At 41.2% G+C, this 19,601-nt stretch overlaps 1 protein-coding gene across 3 annotated transcripts; it reads right to left on the bottom strand.

The window, feature by feature from the left end:
- Positions 1-9,995: 9,995 nt before the first annotated feature.
- Positions 9,996-16,371, bottom strand: LOC110531997 (transcription cofactor vestigial-like protein 4). 3 transcript variants are annotated; one of them, XM_021615561.2, is made up of 6 exons: positions 16,179-16,371; positions 15,569-15,721; positions 14,712-14,895; positions 14,147-14,372; positions 13,945-14,056; positions 9,996-13,777 (listed from the first exon to the last, which is right to left on the bottom strand). In XM_021615561.2, exons 2-6 carry the CDS (start codon positions 15,648-15,650, stop codon positions 13,572-13,574), a joined length of 810 nt encoding a protein of 269 aa, XP_021471236.1. In that variant the 5' UTR covers positions 15,651-15,721; positions 16,179-16,371; the 3' UTR covers positions 9,996-13,571. The 3 variants fall into 3 exon arrangements, with proteins under 3 accessions (XP_021471236.1, XP_021471235.1, XP_021471237.1); XM_021615560.2 differs by having other exon boundaries at positions 16,000-16,366; XM_021615562.2 differs by having other exon boundaries at positions 14,712-14,877; positions 16,000-16,360.
- Between the last annotated feature and the right edge of the window lie 3,230 nt (positions 16,372-19,601).

Below are 19,601 nucleotides of genomic sequence, written 5' to 3'. Positions count from 1 at the left end.
CTCCTCCCCAAAAACAGATCGATCAAAAACCTGTATCATCTCCTCCTTAAAGTCCTGATACTGGTTAGTACACTCAGCCCTTGCCTCCCAGATTGCCGTGCCCCACTCACGAGCCCGTCCAATAAGGAGAGATATGACGTAGGCGACACGAGCAGTGCTCCTGGAGTAAGTGTTGGGCTGGAGAGAAAACACAATATCACACTGGGTGAGGAACGAGCGGCATTCAGTGGGCTCCCCAGAGTAACACGGCGGGTTATTGATTCTGGGCTCCGGAGATTCGAAAGCCCTGGAAGTGGCCGGTGGATCGAGGCGGAGATGGTGAACCTGTTCTGTGAGGTTGGAGACTTGGGTGGCCAGGGTCTCAACGGCATGTCGAGCAGCAGACACTTCCTGCTCGTGTCTGCCTAGCATCGCTCCCTGGATCCCGACGGCTGAGTGGAGAGGATCCGAAGTCGCTGGGTCCATTCTTGGTCGGATTCTTCTGTTATGGTGAGTGAATGAGGACCCAAAAGCGAACTAACTTAAACAGAGCTTCTTTAATAACCAAACATAGGTAGGCTCAGATAGACCGGCAGATTCCGACAGGACAGGACAAGGTTACAGCAAACATGACGATAGTCTGGCTCAGGCATGAAACACAACAAACAAGAATCCGACAAGGACAGGAGCAGAAACAGAGAGAGATATAGGGACCTAATCAGAGGGAAAAAGGGAACAGGTGGGAAAAGGGGTGACGAGGTGGTTAGGAGGAGACAAGGCACAGCTGGGGGAAAGAGGGGGAGAAAAGGTAACCTAACAACGACCAGCAGAGGGAGACAGGGTGAAGGGAAAGGACAGAGACAAGACACAACATGACAGTACATGACAAACTGACATTTTTTGAGTCAATTGGCGGTGCAACTGTGGATGTATTGAAGGCCTACCTTCAAACTCAGCACCTCTTTCCTTGACATCAAGGGAAAATCAAAAGAAATCAGTCAAGTCCTCAGAAAAAGAAATTGTAGACCTCCACAAGTCTGGTTCATCCTTGGGAGCAATTTCCAGACACCTGAAGGTACCACGTCCATCTGCACAAACATTAGTACGCAAGTATAAACACCATGGGACCGCGCAGTCGTCATACCGCTCAGGAAGGAGAAGCGTTCTGTCTCCTAGAGATGAACGTACTTCAGTGCAAAAAGTGCAATTCAATCCCAAAACAACAGAAAATGACCTTGTGAAGATGCTGGAGGAAACAGGTACAAAAGTATCTATATCCACAGTATAACGAGTCCTATATCAACATAACCTGAAAGGCCGCTCAGCAAGGAAGAAGCCACTGCTCCAAAACCGCCATAAAAAAGCCAGACTACAGTTTGCAACTAAACATTATTGATTGCACTTATTGATAAAGCTCTGTGTGTAGAGTAACGGTGGTCTAGAATTTTTTCCCCTCTCGTTGCACATTTAACATGCTGATATAAATAAGGTAAAACTGACTTAAGTTTCCCTGCATTAAAGTCCACGGCCACTAGGAGCCCCGCCTCTGGATGAGCGTTTTCCTGTTTGTTTATGATGGTATACAGCTCATTGAGTGCGGTTTTAGTGCCAGCATTGGTCTGTGGTGGTATGTAGACAGCTACAAAAAATACAGTTGAAAACTCTCTAGGTAGATAGTGTGGTCTACAGCTTATCATGAGATACTCTGCCTCAGGCGAGCAAAACCTTAGATATCGTGCACCAGCTGTTGTTTATATATATGCAAAGGCCCCCGCCCGGTGTCTTACCAATGGCTGCTGTTCTATCCTGCCGATAGAGTGTATAACCCGCCAGCTGTATGTTCTTAATGTCGTCGTTCAGCCACATCTCAGAGAAACATAAGATATTTCAGTTTTTAATGTCCCGTTGGTAGGATATACGTGTAAAGGCCCAATGTAGCAGTTTTTATATCAAATCAAATTTTATTTTGTCACACGCGCCGAATACAACAGGTGAAATGCTTACTTACAAGCCCTTAACCAACAATGCAGTTCAAAAAATATAGTTAAGAAAATATTTACTAAATAAACTAAAGTAAAAACAAAGGGGGGTCAATGTAAATATGTAAATAGTCCAGTGGCCATTTGATTAATTGTTCAGCAGTCTTATAGCTTGGGGGTAGAAGCTGTTAAGGAGACTTTTGTACTTGGCTCTCCGGTACCTCTTGCCATGCGGTAGCAGAGAAAACAGCCTATGACTTGGGTGACTGGAGTCTTTGACAATTTTTTGGTCCTTCCTCTGACACTGCCTTGTATATAGGTCCTGGATGGCAGGAAGCTTGGCCCCAGTGATGTATTTGAATGTACGCTCTACCTTCTGTAGCGCAATACGGTCGGCTGCAGAGCAGTTGCCATTCCAGGCGGTGATACAACCGTTCAGGATGCTCTCGATGGTGCAGCTGTAGAACTTTTTGAGGATCTGGGGACCCATGTCAAATCTTTTTAGTCTCCTGAGGGGATAAAGGTGTTGTCGTGCCCTCTTCACTACTGTCTTGGTGTGTTTGGACCATGACCATATCAATACCAAATCATTTCTGGGTAACAATTAAGTATCTTACTGTAATAGATTTCCATTGAAGCAAAAAATATATATTTGTTAAACACAGATTTTGCTAGGACTGTCTGTGAGCGGTCTGAGTGGGGAGGGGAAAACTAGCTTGTTATTGGCAGGGAGGTTTGGAACGCTCTTTCTTATTGGTCTATTAACTCATTTACCATGGTGATGTCACCATTGAAAGCCGAAACTCCTGTATATGCAAACCTACTGATTAGAAGGTCCTGTGTCGATTATATTTTCAACCAGCAACTACCAGGACATAACACTAATCAAATGTTTTCACACTTTTATAGTGTTAGTTTCATCAGCTGTTGTACTATATGATATAAAACACAGGAAAAACTGAATTTTGACTGACTGGACCTGTTCATACATAAAACATCCTCCATTCAGGCTGCAAAAATGTGACAGTTTCATCCTTAATTCGGTTTAATGGCTCCTGTCTTAATAAAACACATTTTTTTCACCACCATTTTTTTGATTTTCAGACAACTTCCGGATTTTGCATACCAAGGCTGTATTTCAAACACTTAAAAGACACACCCTATTGTCACATATACTCCCTCTCCGGCCTCTAGGTCATCGGGCTGCTGATTATGCCGCACACCTGTCACCATCGTCTTGTGTACCTGCGCCTCATAACACTCACCTGGACTCCATCACCTCCTTGATTATCTTCCCTGTATCTGTCCCTCCCCTTGGTTCTTTCCTCAGGTGTTATTGACTCTGTTTTCATGTCGGTGCGTTGTTTGTTTCTTTTATTCATTAAAACACTCACTCCCTGAACTTGCTTCCTGACTCTCAGGGCACTCATTATACCTATCCCCTCAGCCCTCAAATTAAGTGGACACTTCTGATGACGTATCATGACGTCTGACGAGTATACACTTGCAGGGCAAGAGGCGAGGGAGGAAGGAATGATTTCTAAAATGGACAGCCCTTGCCGGAAATTTGTCACTGTTCATCCCGGGATGATAGTGTTTTCAGCCAAAGGTAGCTTGTGGGTACTTTATATGCGCTACAGTCATTTATGATTGCATGTCTACTTATAGTAACTATATAATGATTAATATACGCCTACTGTATGATAGCTAGAAAATGAATTAGCTAACTAATGTTAGCCTGCCTAGCTGGAACTTCTGAAGAAAAATGTTTTATTTCTACAATTTCCAAAAGCTAACCAAACAAAAACATTACTTTTACAAGATGTGTTTGTGCGGTCATGTGCATTAGAAGCACAATTTCTAATCGTTTTACATTCGTATTTACTTACACTTGTATGCTGATTTTTCCATGTTGAGGTTTTAAGTTTCGGCTGACTTTTTTTAGCGGATGTACAATCATTGCAAATTGAATTATGGTGCGTTTCAGGCCCCAAAGTGAAAATAATTGTACACTCACAAACTCGACCAAAAACGAGGGCTTGAGGCGAGGGTGATGAGCGTGTGTCTTTTATGAGTTTGAAGCACAGCCCTAGTGAGTGTGTTTACCCCTTCCTGAAAGTGCACCGCAACATCAGGAAGTAGCATTAGCCACCCTAGCATGGTGATGGAAAATTGTTTTATTAAGACAGTACACATATTTTACCCGTTTTCTTCCCACGACGAGATCTTAAATCGAGTTAAGAAGGAAACGGATGCTTTTGCAGCCTGAATGGAGGATGTTTTATGTATGAGCCGGTCCATGGAAGATAGAGTGTATTACTGGCTGGGCTGACTGGGTCGGCACCTAGAGGTAATAGGACATCAGGAAGAACTACGCCCTCTAGGGGTCTCAGCGCTAGAGCAGCACTATCAAATGCAAATCCAGGAGCCAGGTAGACAGCAGAGAATGACGCCTTCGGTAATCTACCCCTTTCATCATGAGATTATGCTGTCACCTGCGTTTGTTTCAGTGGAAAACACATGTAAGAATAAATAATATGAGAGATGAGAGATGTTTCATTCAAATCAGCCTTCCCAGAGTGATAATGCACCTTTTCTTTGTTTGGTCTCTGGGGAGTGGAAGGAGTTTTATAGTGCCGTCTGTATCGTGGTTCTATGCTGCCATCTAGTGGGTGGAGATACACTTAGCGTTGGCTCAAGTCCGTGTTATGCGGCTCCATGCTCAAACTAATACCTGGATGACAACAATCTTGTGTTCTGAAAAACAAGTTCAACCAGATATGGGAAATGTTGCACTTAGGCCCTCTTTAGGCGTTTATACTAATCTGTCCCTGAAATAACATTTGACTTTGCAAGAAAGGCATTTCACTATACTTGTTCATGTCACATTAAAACTTGAAACTTGAAATTACACTAATATAGCCTAATTAGCCTGATTTTGGAGTAATGACACAGTGATATTATCTCTTTCATGTATCACTGTCTGGACCAGCAGGGTTGGGTGTGAAACAGGTCTTGTGAACTAACTTTAGTTGTCCGCAGTAATCCAACCATTACTTTATCGCCAAAACAATTACATTTTCACTAGTTTACATTGCACAGTTTTATAAATTGCCTAGTGTGGAAAGTGATTAGCCAAGAGACAGATATTTATACACAGCCTCACAGACCAAAATGGATTCCCATGGTCTAAATGTGTCAGCTTCCCCAAGTGACAGAATAAAGACATCATCATTAAAAAAGCAGTCATGGAAATCCTTCAAAACATGTTACTACGATTGCCACTGAGTCAGTGACTTCACAACTTGAGAATAGTTTCACCAAACAATGGCAAGACAGAACCATTAAAAGGGAGGGTGTAACCTCACCAACAGTCAGAGGATAATACAAACCAGATCTTGTGGTGGTGTGACACTTGTTTGGGCCTATCAGCCAAAGCTTACAGAGTCACACATACACCATGGAAGTAAAATGTAGTCTATTTCATGACTTTTATGGCTCTGTGATCCCTACTAGCAGTTGAAAGAGGTTAGTTACACATCACAAATACTGTAATTACACAAATATAATATAGTTGACAGCCATTGCATTATGATATAAAGATTCTATATTCTTGCGGCTGCAGTTTGGTCCAAAAACTCTCTTGAATAAACGCAGCCATCTGAGGACACTGTTTGTTGAGGTCCCTCTCTCCCTCATACTCCGGCTTCCTCTGTGGCCTTTCAGTGGTTCCACTAGAGGTCGACCGATTAATCGGCTTGGCCGATTAATTAGGGCCGATTTCAAGTTTTCATAACAATCGGTAATCTGCATTTTTGGACGCCAAATATGGCCGATTACATTGCAATCCACGAGGAGACTGCGTGGCAGGCTGACCACCTGTTACGCGAGTGCAGCAAGGAGCCAAGGTAAGTTGCTAGCTAGCATTAAACATATCTTATAAAAAACAATGAATCTTAACATAATCACCAGTTAACTACACATGGTTGATGATATTGCTAGTTTAACTAGCTTGTCATGCGTTGCATATAATCATTGCGGTGCCTGTTAATTTATCATCGAATCACAGACTATCACAAACCATAAACATCAATGTCTTTCTTAAAATCAATACACAAGTATCGATTTTTAAACCTGCATATTTAGTTAAAATAAATTAATGTTAGCAGGCAATAATAACTAGGGAAATTGTGTCACTTCACTTGTGTTCCAGTGCAAGCAGAGTCAGGGTATATGCAGCAGTTTGGGCCGCCTGGCTCGTTGCGAATCGTGTGAAGACCATTTCTTCCTAACAAAGACCGTAATTCATTTTCCAAACGCACTTTCCTGCGTTTGCCAGCAGCTCTTCGCAATGCTTGAAGCACACCGCTGTTTACGACTTCAAGCCTATCAACTCTCGAGATTAGGCTGGCAATACTGTAGTGCCTATAAGAACATCCAATAGGGAATATTGGGAATATTGAAGACTCATGTTAAAAGAAACAACCAGCTTTCATGTTTTGAGCAAGGAACTTAACCGTTAGCTTTTTTACATGGCACATATTGCACTTTTACTTTCTTCTCCTACACTGTGTTTTTGCATTATTTATACCAAATTGAACATGTTTCATTATTTATTTGAGACTGATTTTATTTATGTATTATATTAAGTTAAAATACAAGTGTTCATTCAGCATTGTTGTAATTGTCATTATTACAAATATATATACATATATATATATACGGTGTGTGTATGTATATATATATATATATATATATATATATATATATATATATATATATATTTTTTTTTTTTTTATCGGCCGATTAATCGGTATCGGCTTTTTTTGGTCCTCCAATAATCTGTATCGCCATTGAAAAATCATAGTCAGTCGACCTCTAGTTTCCACTGACTGACCACAACTCCCCCAACGCAGTCCTCCTCTGAACTTTCGAAATAAGCAGCAGCATTATGAAATTTGGCAACACCCTGATGTTCAAATGACAGACTTCACCATGGGCTGATTCTACTCATTAACACTGCTGTGGCCACAACAAGCCTGTAACGCCCTAGAGACTTCTGCCTTCAACTGCCTCATCCAACCTATTATTAATGGAAATTAGACAGAGTATAGTTTAAAAGTATTTTTTTCCCCCTTGATGTTCAGACACAGGATTTGGTTTGGATGTTTATGTTCCTCAACTTCCTAACTTCACTCTTCACTGAACGGGGGTGGGGGGTCTCTTGTTTAGAGGGAGATGGTGTTTGAGAAATAGAAAGACAGAGAGAGATAATTACATCCCTCCCTGCCAGCACTGAGAAACAACAATCCCACAGCACAGCTGTAACTAGTTACTTACTGTATGTTACCACCACGCCCATGCGGCCAAATACAACTTTATTTATGAATAGTAAATCAACGACCCAGAACTGCCTCTGTAACCAGGCAACCAATGCAAGTAAATGTCAGAATTAAAAAAAAATGTCAGGACAGGCCGGATGGAAACAGAACATTTGTCGGTAAACTTTCCAAATGTCAGCAAAACAAAATACGCTGACAAGGTGGGATCTTTCTTTGTCTGTAAAATACATTTTGCGAGTAATGGCAATTGAAAATCCTTCATGCGCAAATATTATTAATAATAATAACCGTCATATGGAAGTAAACTTGAAGTCACGTAATTATATATTTTGACAGGTAGCCCAGCGGTTAAGCGCATTGGGTTAGTAACCGAAAAATCACTGGTTAGAATCCCCTAGCCAGAGAGCTGAAAAGAATCTGCGGAAGACACATTTTGGATTAATGCATTCAGTTGTGCAACTGACTAGGTAGGCTCTCCCCTTTCCTCCTCCCACTACGACTTGGAAAGCATGCAGTTTATGAAGGGATGTATCGGAAGTTACATGAGTACCTGAAGGAAATGGGGGAAGGTCATGCTTTTTCAATTTCAGTCAAGGGGAGGGTTTAGTATAGTTTAATCTAGTCCAGGGCAGGGTCATGTAATTTGTAATTGATGAAATTTAAAAATGTCAAAATCGATGTGTTTGCCCGATATCGCCCCTCATCTCTGATTCGCGCCTATAGGCTATTTACTGTGGTCTCAATCAAATGATCCATAGCCTATAGCAGGGGCGCAACTTTGGTTTTAGAAGTGGGTGGGACATAATTTTTTTATCCAGTCAGATGACTGCGAACACTGCGAACAGCCTACCAGACCGCTCGGAGGCGTCCGCATGATCCTAAAGCACACCCGCCCTGTTTTGTATCACATTCCAAAGATACATCTTGGGAGGGACAAAAATCCAGTTTTGGAATGTCGGGGGGTCATGTCCCCCCGTCCCCAATGAAAGTTGCGCCCCTGGCCGTATAGGCTATGTCGTTCATGCACGGAGAAGCACCGCTAAAATAGCTGCTGGGATGGTCTAAATAAAACTAGGCTGCATTACACACGGCAATGAATTTTCACTGCATCATTTTGTCACAGGATTATTTGGTCTGGTTGCTGTGGCATTCCCGGTTACCACGACAACGGAAGTTGCATCAGTTTCAGATACTTTTTTTCATGTGTGTGTGACAAGTAAAGTGACAGTCGCAGCAACGGTTTAGACATTCCACCGAAGCATAATTTAATGTCATTTTGCATGGATTGCTATCATACCTTGTCTGTAGACTTCATACAGGGTAAGGAAAGCAATATGTACTTCTGTAATTTGGATTAACTATCCCTTTAAACTAAATCAAATCAAATCAAATTTTATTTGTCACATACACATGGTTAGCAGATGTTAATGCGAGTGTAGCGAAATGCTTGTGCTTCTAGTTCCGACAATGCAGTAATAACCAACAAGTAATCTAACTAACAATTCCAAAACTACTGTCTTGTACACAGTGTGAGGGGATAAAGAATATGTACATAAGGATATATGAATGAGTGATGGTACAGAGCAGCATAGGCAGATACAGTAGATTGTATCGAGTACAGTATATACATATGAGATGAGTATGTAAACAAAGTGGCATAGTTAAAGTGGCTAGTGATACATGTATTACATAAGGATACAGTCGATGATATAGAGTACAGTATATACGTATGCCTATGAGATGAATAATGTAGGGTGAGTAACATTATATAAGGTAGCATTGGTTAAAGTGGCTAGTGATATATTTACATCATTTCCCATCAATTCCCATTATTAAAGTGGCTGGAGTTGAGTCAGTGTCAGTGTGTTGGCAGCAGCCACTCAATGTTAGTGGTGGCTGTTTAACAGTCTGATAGCCTTGAGATAGAAGCTGTTTTTCAGTCTCTCGGTCCCAGCTTTGATGCACCTGTACTGACCTCGCCTTCTGGATGATAGCGGGGTGAACAGGCAGTGGCTCGGGTGGTTGATGTCCTTGATGATCTTTATGGCCTTCCTGTGACATCGGGTGGTGTATGTGTCCTGGAGGGCAGGTAGTTTGCCCCCGGTGATGCGTTGTGCAGACCTCACTACCCTCTGGAGAGCCTTACGGTTGAGGGCGGAGCAGTTGCCGTACCAGGCGGTGATACAGCCCGCCAGGATGCTCTCGATTGTGCATCTGTAGAAGTTTGTGAGTGCTTTTGGTGACAAGCCGAATTTCTTCAGCCTCCTGAGGTTGAAGAGGCGCTGCTGCGCCTTCTTCACAATGCTGTCTGTGTGAGTGGACCAATTCAGTTTGTCTGTGATGTGTATGCCGAGGAACTTAAAACTTGCTACCCTCTCCACTACTGTTCCATCGATGTGGATAGGGGGGTGATGAAATCAATGATGAACTTCACAGGGTGATGAAAGTGCAGTGATGAGCATGATGCTCATTTCCAATAAATATTAAGGATCTTATGGTGACATGGTAGATGCTTGGCTGCCGTTTGATAAATCAAAATAGTCTCGCTTTTTTGTCAATAATAATCATCATGCAAGCAAGCCTACCCTCACTGTATCTGCCAGCTGGGAACATTCACTATATATATATATACACACACACACATTTTTTTACAAAACCCATCAGTCGAGTTGAAAATGACCCATTTAACTTGCCATTTTTTTTTTTTTTTTTTTGGTACATGACCATTTAAGTGCAAGTTTTCTTTATGTGCACTACGTCATTACGCAAAGCCTTTAATCAGCAACAAGTCAATTTGATGGTGGGAAAATGTGCGTATTGTTTTTTTGCCAGCTTTAGAAAATTCACATGAAATATTTGCCAATTGGATGGAAACCTAGCTTGCGGCTGGTTTCATGACAATGGGCTGGGTTCTGTTGTGAAAATGTGAAAATTGCCCAAAGTCTGAATGGTGAATTACATTGTTCGACAAATATTGATGAAACAAAACAAAAAAACATTAAAATACTGGACTGAGAGAGCATTTGAAAGTTTATTTAGGAGAAATCAAGTACAAAAAAAGCGACATTTTCTTTTGAAAAAAATAAGACAAAAATAAAGTAAATAAAAGATTAACAAAAAGTAAAAGGCAATGTAGTTTCCCATGTGAAGCCACAGTTAGTCTAGTTCCTGTGACTTGTCGTTTAGAGGCACAAGCAGTCGAATACCAATTAAATAACATTGGAACATTAAACCCCAACATATCACTGAGAGACAACTCGTGATAAGCCCTTACAGTTCCACTGCAGTATAGAAACAGACTCAAAACATGCAGCAGTAATGTCACCCTGACATTATCTTTATACTGAACAAAAATATAAATGCAACAATTTCATTTGATATGAGGAAATCATAATTTGGCCCTAATCTATGGATTTTACATGACTGGGAATACAGATATGAATCTAGTTTGCGGCTGGTTTCATGGCAATTCCATAACCCCACCGTCACCATGGGGCACTCTGTTCACAACATTGACAGCAAACCATCCACATGACGCCATAGACGTGGTTTGCGGATGTGAGGCCAGTTGGACATACTACCAAATTCTCTAAATTAACATTAAATTCTCTGGCAACAGCTCTGGTGGAAATTCCTGCAGTCAACTTGCTAATTGCACACTCCCCCAAAACTTGAGACATCTGTGGCATTGTGTTGTGGGACAAAACAGCACATTTTAGAGCAGCCTTTTGTCCCCAGCACAAGGTGCACCTGTGTAATGATCATGCTGTTTAAACATATTCTTGATATTGCACATCTGTCAGGTGGATGGATTATCTTGGCAAAGGACAAATGCTCACTAACAGGGATGTAAAAAATTTGAGAGAAATTTTCTGCGTATGGAAAGTCCGGGATCTTTTATTTCAGCTCATGAAACATGGGACCAACACTTACCATGTTGCATTTATAATTTTATTCAGTGTACATTTAGATGGAGCAATTAGTGTTAAGTGCCTTGCTCAAGGGCACATACAGATTTTTGACCTTGTTGGCTCTGGGATTCGAACCAGCGACTTTTCGGTTACTGGCCCAATGCGCTTAACTGCTAGGCTACTTGCCGCCCCCTTTATGCCAAGAGAGCCTTATTCATAGAATGACAAGTGTGTTCCTGCACTTATCACACCTCAGACAACTCTGGAGAAAAAAAAAAAAAATCAACTTTTTAGATAGATAAAAATGCATCGTTAGAGTATAATGAATATCCAATGGCTGGATATACAGTATAAAGTTGTTTTTAAAAATGTATAGGATCTTTACGCGCCGCGCAATGATAGTCTTTACAAATTAAAGAAAAACGGAATATAATAGTTCGTAGTAATTCTTAAACAGTGTGCAGAATATTGGATGCAAGTACATAATTCTCAAAGAGCTGAGAGGTGACTAAAACAATGTCAACGTACTATAACATAGTGTTAACCCATAGATTTACTAAATGAAATGGAAATAATTCATACAACTGTATTAATCTGTATAACCCGCACCTTCAGTACATTAGATGTTCTAGAGTGGTACTACCCTGGATTCTGTTCTGTTTTTTTTTTACTCCCTTACAGTTTAGGCTACACGAAGGAAACACCCCAAATTGAAGAGAAGCTATCCTCAATCCACAAATCTTACCAGCTCTTACTTGAAACATAAAATGGAGTTGGGTAGTAATGGTGGAATGTTCATGCCATTGTCTCAAGACAAGCATGAGCAAGGGTTTTGTTCAAGGCCAGCCATGATACATGTGTGTGAAGTCACCAGCATTTTCGGTTTTAGGGTTAATAAACTACTACACTTTCAAAAATAAAGAGTTGAGTAGAAATCCTCATTACTAGTCAATCTAACAAAAGTTAGTCAATTTGATAGCATTCAAAGTTCAAATGGAAGTTGAACTGAAACTAAACAGATTAGAGTAAATAAAATCATGACTAAATGGCATGGTGAAGATAGGACTGTTCCATCTAGGAGTTGACTACAGATGTTCAATGTTTACTGTATTCAGTCATAGCATCCACAGAATAACAATGCAATCGAGCCTATTATACTGCAGCCAGACAGCCTTGCCAGAGGCTGCGTTTTGTAGATGGATGCGTGTGTATAGATATATATTCTAATGAAAACCAGATACAAAAAAATATATTTAGTACGACTGTACCAGCAGTGAATATTTCTAAAACGGTTACTGACAAAAATAAATTCTGATGGTAAATAGTATAGAATAACAAGGCTTATAATAGATACCAGCTATTTGAAACATGCATCTCAGTAAGCAGAATACTATCCTTATTACCAACTGTATCTATGAAATTAACCACAGTGAGTATTAGGAGAACAAAAAGGATCAAAACAAAATGTAAAGTCCACAAATAAGAAAGTGAGTCCAGTTCAGAATAGTGGGAGAGAAAAAGAGAAACATTCAGACCGGAGGGAGGCCCGAGCCTTAATTGCGTTACCACAGTTAGTATTGTAAAAAAAAAGGTATTAATAATCCCCCCCAAAAATGGTATGCTCCAAATGAAACAGATATGCCGTTACCCCTACCTCAATCTAACACATAATAGTGCAAATCAGAGCCGGCCTTCCTTTCCAAGTAAAAACACACTCAAACACAGGGTTACAGGGTGAGTGGAGAGTTAAAGGAGATGGCAGGATGATGGAGACAGAAGAGGGGCTAACCAGACTATGGCTTTTTGTTTGAAGTGGCAGGTGAGTTCTTTGGCTAATAAAGAAGGCATGAGGGAGTTAAGACAGAACACCTTCTCAAAGGCTTACATTATTTGATCGTTTTGGGAATCTCTGTCAGGGTTAAGTCTTTAAAATGTTTTTTTTTAAATTGTTATTATCAATAGAAGAACTCAAAGATGACATCAGGGCTGACTAATACTGGTCCTAGAGGGCTCCTCAAATTGATATTTCTGCCTTCAAAAAGGAAGAATTTACACACTTGGACTCAATCCAAAACTGCCCTAACTGAACAAATGTATCAAATCCTCCCAGATCTGAGTCAGTCATTTAATAGGAGCAGAAGCCACCCCCCAGGTCCGTAAAAAGACAGTCTTGGTGTACAATACAGTATTCAAACTGATCGTCTTGTTTAGCATGTTTGTCACCGTTGTTCTGAGCTCAGGGATGTCAAGCTTGACAATGAATGGTATAGGAAGGTCAATCTGTGCCCTTATCTGATGCCACAGACAAAAGGAGTGATTGTGTTTCACCACTCAACAATGAGGGAGGCTCAGCCCATCTCTCAGGAGTTGGCCTCTGGACTGTGGGGGCCTCCCCCTGGCCCCTTGGCCTTGATCTGGAGCCAGGTCTTCCCCAAGGCCTTGGCAAAGTGGTCATCCACAGAGCCTGTGATGGACACAGAGTTGGAGATGGGCTCGGGCTCCTTGTAGTTCTTCCCCAGGCTGCGGCGGAAGTGCTCTTCGATCACAGGGTCGACGGCAGTGTTAGCTGGGATTACATAATAGAGGTGAGTATTACAGCTCCTGAATTGAGTAAAGCTATTTATGAGTATTGAGAAAAGTCTAAATTCCAAGTGTGGTATGGTAACAATGGTGCAGATGTCCAATTTATGCACAGAGATTTACCAGTAAGGTAATGTGGTGCTAAAGATTTACCATTGGCCTTCCTCTGATCGATGGGTGGGCTGGGACTGTGAGACTTGTGGCAGTGAGACCGGTAGCAATTGCGATTGCTTGCAGGAGCACAGGTGATCACAGAGGGACGATTCTATAAGAGATAAATACACACAAATTAAGAGACTGTAGGCAAGACGCAACTGATGAATGCATGACAGTATTTCTTATTTGTCAGAATAACCTGTGGTCTGTCCACAGGGCCAGGCATGGCAGGCCTCTCTGCGCCACCCAGTCCAGATTCCAGGCTGTTTTTAGTCAGAGCCAGGGGCTGGTCCAAGCCATAGGAGGGGATGGAGGCATACATGTGGTTGTCATGGAGACCATTGGAGGAGGAAGTGATGTGCTCCACAGGGCTGTGTCCGAGGCTCCAAGGATCGCTGCGGTTGTCTCCACCGGCAGGCCGTCCCCTTGTTAAAGGACGGACAAGTGGCAGATTACACCGGACTGCCTTACATAGCCCACCAACTGCACCGACTATTCATAGGCCACTTTCAAAATCAATCTCACTTTGATGTCAGGAGATTGGGCCATGCAGACTGTAGCTTAATGAGGATTCCGTGCTAGATTGTTCAAAAACCAGCCGTGTTTACTTATGACACATTTAACCACATGCACACTCCTGTGTGCAATCCTCCTCTGATATCGATACATCTAAGTCCATTCATGCCGATAAATGTTTGGATACAAGTAACATTTAAATATTGTCATAAAACAAACATCCAAAAAGTATGTAAGATTGCACTTACAGTTGAGCAGCAAACAGTCTGCTCATTTTGGTCATGTGGTCATTGTCACAGTCAATGCGGTCATCCACTTGCTCCTCGCCATACTTCCTTTTGCTGGGGCAGATGGGGGGAGGACCGGTCCTCATGTTGGTCATTGCAGAGGGCAGCGAGGGAATCCTGGACTCACCTGTAAGAGAAGATTCAGCTGTAGAGAACAGTCCCCGTTTATACATTTCATGTAAACCAGGGTGATCATGTCTCAATAATTTAGAACGTTTTTAAACTAAATCAGTAACAATAGGAGGTGGTTTGAGCCATCATCCTCTCCCCCCCCCCCCCCCCCCGTGATCTAGTTACCTGCTCTGACTACCTGAAAAGTGGGGACTAATGTTAGAGGTGGGGCGGCAGGTGCCTAGTGGTTAGAGCATTGGGCCAGTAACCGAAAGGTTGCTGGATCGAATCCGAGCTGACAAGGTTAAAACAAAACAAAATATGGCCTTCAGCCCCTGAACATGGCCGTTAACCCACAGTAGCCCGTAATTGTCAATAAGAATGTGTTCTTAACTGACTTGTCTAGTTAAATAAAAAGGTTACACAGAGGTTTAGCGTTACTTTTTATGTCAATCCTTGCAGCCACAATGACTGGAGCCACAATGAGTGGTTAAAAAAGTGGCACGGTGTAATTGATCAATACATTAAAATTGTGTTAGCTAACGTTTCCCACGGTTGGTTTGTCAATGATTAAAACATAATAATAATAAGGCACATAGCTAGCCAGCTATGTGAACTACGAGGGCTAGCTAGTTAGTGAACAACTAGTACTAGCTTGTTACGCCAATAACACACGTATGGAAAAATAGTAAATTATTCTCCCTTACCTTCGTAGTGTAGTCTCCCGATATTGTTGTTCATTTTGTCCAGGAACTGATAGTTCAACAGGTCCATTCTCGTGTAAAGCATTTACGCGTACAGGCTACTTGCTAACATCAAAGTTAGCAAAATAGCAGCTGGTTAACTAGTTAAGGTCCGTCCTAGAATATAAGAAATATAACATTAGTTAGCGAACGTTAAATAACATTATAGGTACCTAGCTAGTTAGCTAATAGTTTAGCAACCTCTGACAACGAACGTTAGCTAATCAGTGTGTCCCTGTCAAATGGCCCACTTTGACTGTAAACATTGGACACGTTAGCTGGCAAGGCTAACTAATTACATCTCTAGCAACGCTGGTTAACTAGCTAACTAAACTGTAAGCTGATTAGCTACTGTAGCTACGCTGGTTAGCTACCTAGCTAAGATTTAAACTTACACTTCGTTCGAGTAAAGAGGTCCAGATCAAATGACCGATAGTCAAAACGAGCTGTGGATCAACTTGACGAAAATCAGTTCATCGTCGCTATTCAAAATGTTTCACAAACACAGTTCAGACAAGGGACGTTGCGCCACATTCCAGCTTAGCTAAACAGTGTGGCTGCTTTGCTAACCTACCTAGCTAGCGAGCCAACTAAGTCCGATGATTCATTGCAGCTCTCCTTCTTCTTTTGTATTATGGGGCACCGCAAACAAATGTTATAGGTGAATGCCGCCACCTACGGTGTTGGCTGTGCATCAGTTTACTAGTATCATCCTACTTTTCTGTTGTATGAATGCGGAAAAAACAACCTTATTGAATGAAGCATGTTATTCCCATCACTCTCTATTGGCCTCGGCCTTACTCACCTGGACCCATTTTACCCTACTAATCTCTTCACTGCCTCAGCATAGGACAACTGGCATAGGACACCTGGCAACCTCAACCTGCCTTTCTGGTGCTGACACCATGGGTACCCCTACAGTTTACACACATCATATCTTCTCTCCCATGACCCACTCAATTTATGGTGCTTTTAAAACAACTGGGAATTCAGAAAAAAACAAGGTTCAATTATGTCAGTGATCTTCAAGTCAGAAAGTCAGAGCTCTAGAAAGATGGCAAAGTTTTCCACTTGGAATTCTGAGTTCGATCACCAGTCGGATCTTGTTTTTTTTTCAGAGTTCCCAATTCCCAACCCCCACTGAAGTTGGGAGTCATAGATTTTCAGTTGTTTTGAACCCTGAACACAAAAATCTCAGACTTCCGACTTCAGAGCTTGCAAGACAACAGGGAACTCGGGGGGGAAAGTATCTCCGACTGGGAAAAATATTTTTGAACGGTCATCCAACTCGGAATTCCAAGTCAGGAACGGGCATCTTTCTAGAGCTCCGACATTCTGACCAAAAGATCACTGACATAATTTAACCTCATTTTTTTCTGAATTCCCAGTTGTTTTGAAAGTACCAATACAGATGGAGGACTTTGACATGCATGAAATTTGTAAAAATCTTCAACGACACTTGAAGCACATAGAATATAATAACTTTTTTCTGAGAGATTGGTTTAGTTGTGGCATTCAGATTATTCAATAAGCCTAGTATTTTTGAGTTTTGACCCTTGGGGGGCCTCGAAGAGCTTTCTGCAGTGTTGGTAGTAGTAGTCTACATGTAGTTCAAATAGTAATTTAACTACATTTTGCAGTAGCTTGGTTGTAGTTGAACTGAATAAAAATGTTGGTAGTGTTTTCAATAGTTAATCACTTTTTTTTGGCATGTAGTGGTGTAACTAACTACTGGATCTACACACTACTTTTTTGCAAAAATCAAATAAATATAGCTCTCAATACCACAAGGATGACGCAAGTGAAGTTTAGTGCTGTAGGTTGGATGCAGCAGGTAATCATTCTTAAAGTCATTAGGGCTAGGCGTCCTGTCAACGGGACACCTGCCGGCAACTTCCGGTGAAGTTGAAGGGCGTGCAATTAAAATAAATAATCATATAAATTATGAATATTAAACATCTAGGTACATACAAGTGTCTTGTATCGGTTAAAGGCTTAAATTCTTGTTAATCTAACTGCATTGTTCGATTTACAATAGGCTTTACAGCGAAAGCATGCTATTGTTCGATGACGGTGCCCCACATCAAGATATTTTTCAACCAGCACAGGCTTCGTGAAATCCCAAATAGCGATTAAATATTCACTTACTTTTTGAAAATCGTCCTCTGATTTGCAATCCCAAGGGTCCCAGCTACCCAGCATGGTCGTTTTGTTAGATAAAATCGTTCATAAAATCCTTTATATCCCAACAATTCTGTTTAGTTGGCACCATCGATTTGAGTAATCCACTCATTCAACATGCATAGAAAGGAATCTAAAAAGCTACCGCTAAACTTTGTTAAAACAGGTCAAAATACCTTTCTATATAATCCTCAGGTACCCTAAAATGTAATTAAACTATAATATTTCATACGGAAAGAAGTATGTTCAATAGAAAAGCTAAACTAGCAAGTGTGCGTCCTCTTCGTCGCGCGCCACCAGACTTATTTCCAACTCTGACTCCCTGTACCAAAACTCTAAATTCTTCCTCATTTGGGAAGAAACAAGCCTGAAATCTTGAACAAAGACTGTTGACATCTATTGGAAGGCACAGGAATTGCAATCTGGGAGCTGGAATTGCATCGGACCCATAGCTTTCCATTGAAAGAGCGTGGGCTCTCCCCCCAAAAAAATCTGATTGGTTTTTCTTTGGATTTTTGGCTACCATATCAATTGTGTTATAGTCTCAGACATTATTTTAACATTTCTACAAACCTCAAAGTGTTTTCTATCCACTGGTACCAATTATATGCATATCTGGCTTCTGGGCCTGAGTAACAGGCAGTTTACTTTGGGCACATCAGTCAGACAGGAAGTGGAGAAAAATAGACCCTAGTTGTGCTGAGTTTTTATATAAATATGAATATTTATAAATATAGTACCTTCAGAAAGTATTCACACCCCTTGACTTTTTCCCCATTTTGTTGTGTTACAGCCTGATTGAAAATGTATTACTATTTTTTTTTTTATTCACTGGCCTACATACACTACCCCATAATGTCAAAGTGGGATTGTGTTTTTCAAAAATGTAAAACATTTATTTAAAAAAATGAAAAGCTGAAATGTCTTGAGTCAATAAGCATTCAACCCCTTTGCTATGGCAAGCCTAAATAAGTTCAGGAGTAAGAATGTACTTAACAAGTGACATAATAATGTGCGTGGACTCACTCTGTGTACAATAATAGTGTTTGACATGATTTTTGAATGACTACCTCATCTCTGTACTCCAGATGAGCTTCAATGCCATACAACTCTCCTTCCGTTGCCTCCAACTGCTCTTAAATGCAAGTAAAACTAAATGCATGCTCTTCAACCGATCGCTGCCCACACCTACCTGCCCGTCTAGCATCACTACTCTGGACGGTTCTGACTTAGAATATGTGGACAACTACAAATACCTAGGTGTCTGGTTAGACTGTAAACTCTCCTTCCAGACTCACATTAAGCATCTCCACTCCCAAATTAAATCTAGAATCAGCTTCCTATTTCACAACAAAGCATCCTTCACTCATGCTGCCAAACATACCCTTGTAAAACTGACTATCCTACCGATCCTTGCCTTCAGCAATGTAATTTACAAAATAGCCTCCAACCCTCTACTTAGCAAATTGGATGCAGTCTATCACACTGCCATCCATTTGGTCACCATATACTACCCCCATATATATTTATTTTTTTGCTCCTTTGCACCCCAGTATCTCTACTTGCACATTCATCTTCTGCACATCTATCAGTGTTTAATTGCTAAATTGTGATTATTTCGCCACTACGGCCTATTTATTGCCTTACCTCCCTAATCTTGCTTCATTTGCACACACTGTACAGAGACTTTTCTATTGTGTCATTGACTGTACGTTTGTTTATTTCATGTGTAACTCTGTGTTGTTTGTGTCGGAGTGCTTTGCTTTTTCTTGGCCAGGTCGCAGTTGTAAATGAGAACTTCCTCTCAACTGGCCTA

This window comes from Oncorhynchus mykiss, chromosome 9 (genome assembly GCF_013265735.2).
Source record: "Oncorhynchus mykiss isolate Arlee chromosome 9, USDA_OmykA_1.1, whole genome shotgun sequence".
In the NCBI taxonomy this organism is placed as follows: Eukaryota; Metazoa; Chordata; class Actinopteri; order Salmoniformes; family Salmonidae; genus Oncorhynchus; species Oncorhynchus mykiss.
Note: the sequence above shows the minus strand (reverse complement) of the source record. Positions and strands in the feature narration are given on the sequence as shown.

Coding starts and splice junctions, on each gene's coding strand:
- LOC110531997 (XM_021615561.2), bottom strand. CDS start 15,650: ATGCTTTACACGAGAATGGACCTGTTGAACTATCAGTTCCTGGACAAA. Junction 14,896..15,568: donor CGGGAGACTACACTACGAAG/GTAAGGGAGAAT, acceptor TGTTCTCTACAG/CTGAATCTTCTCTTACAGGT. Junction 13,778..13,944: donor CGATCAGAGGAAGGCCAATG/GTAAATCTTTAG, acceptor ATGTAATCCCAG/CTAACACTGCCGTCGACCCT.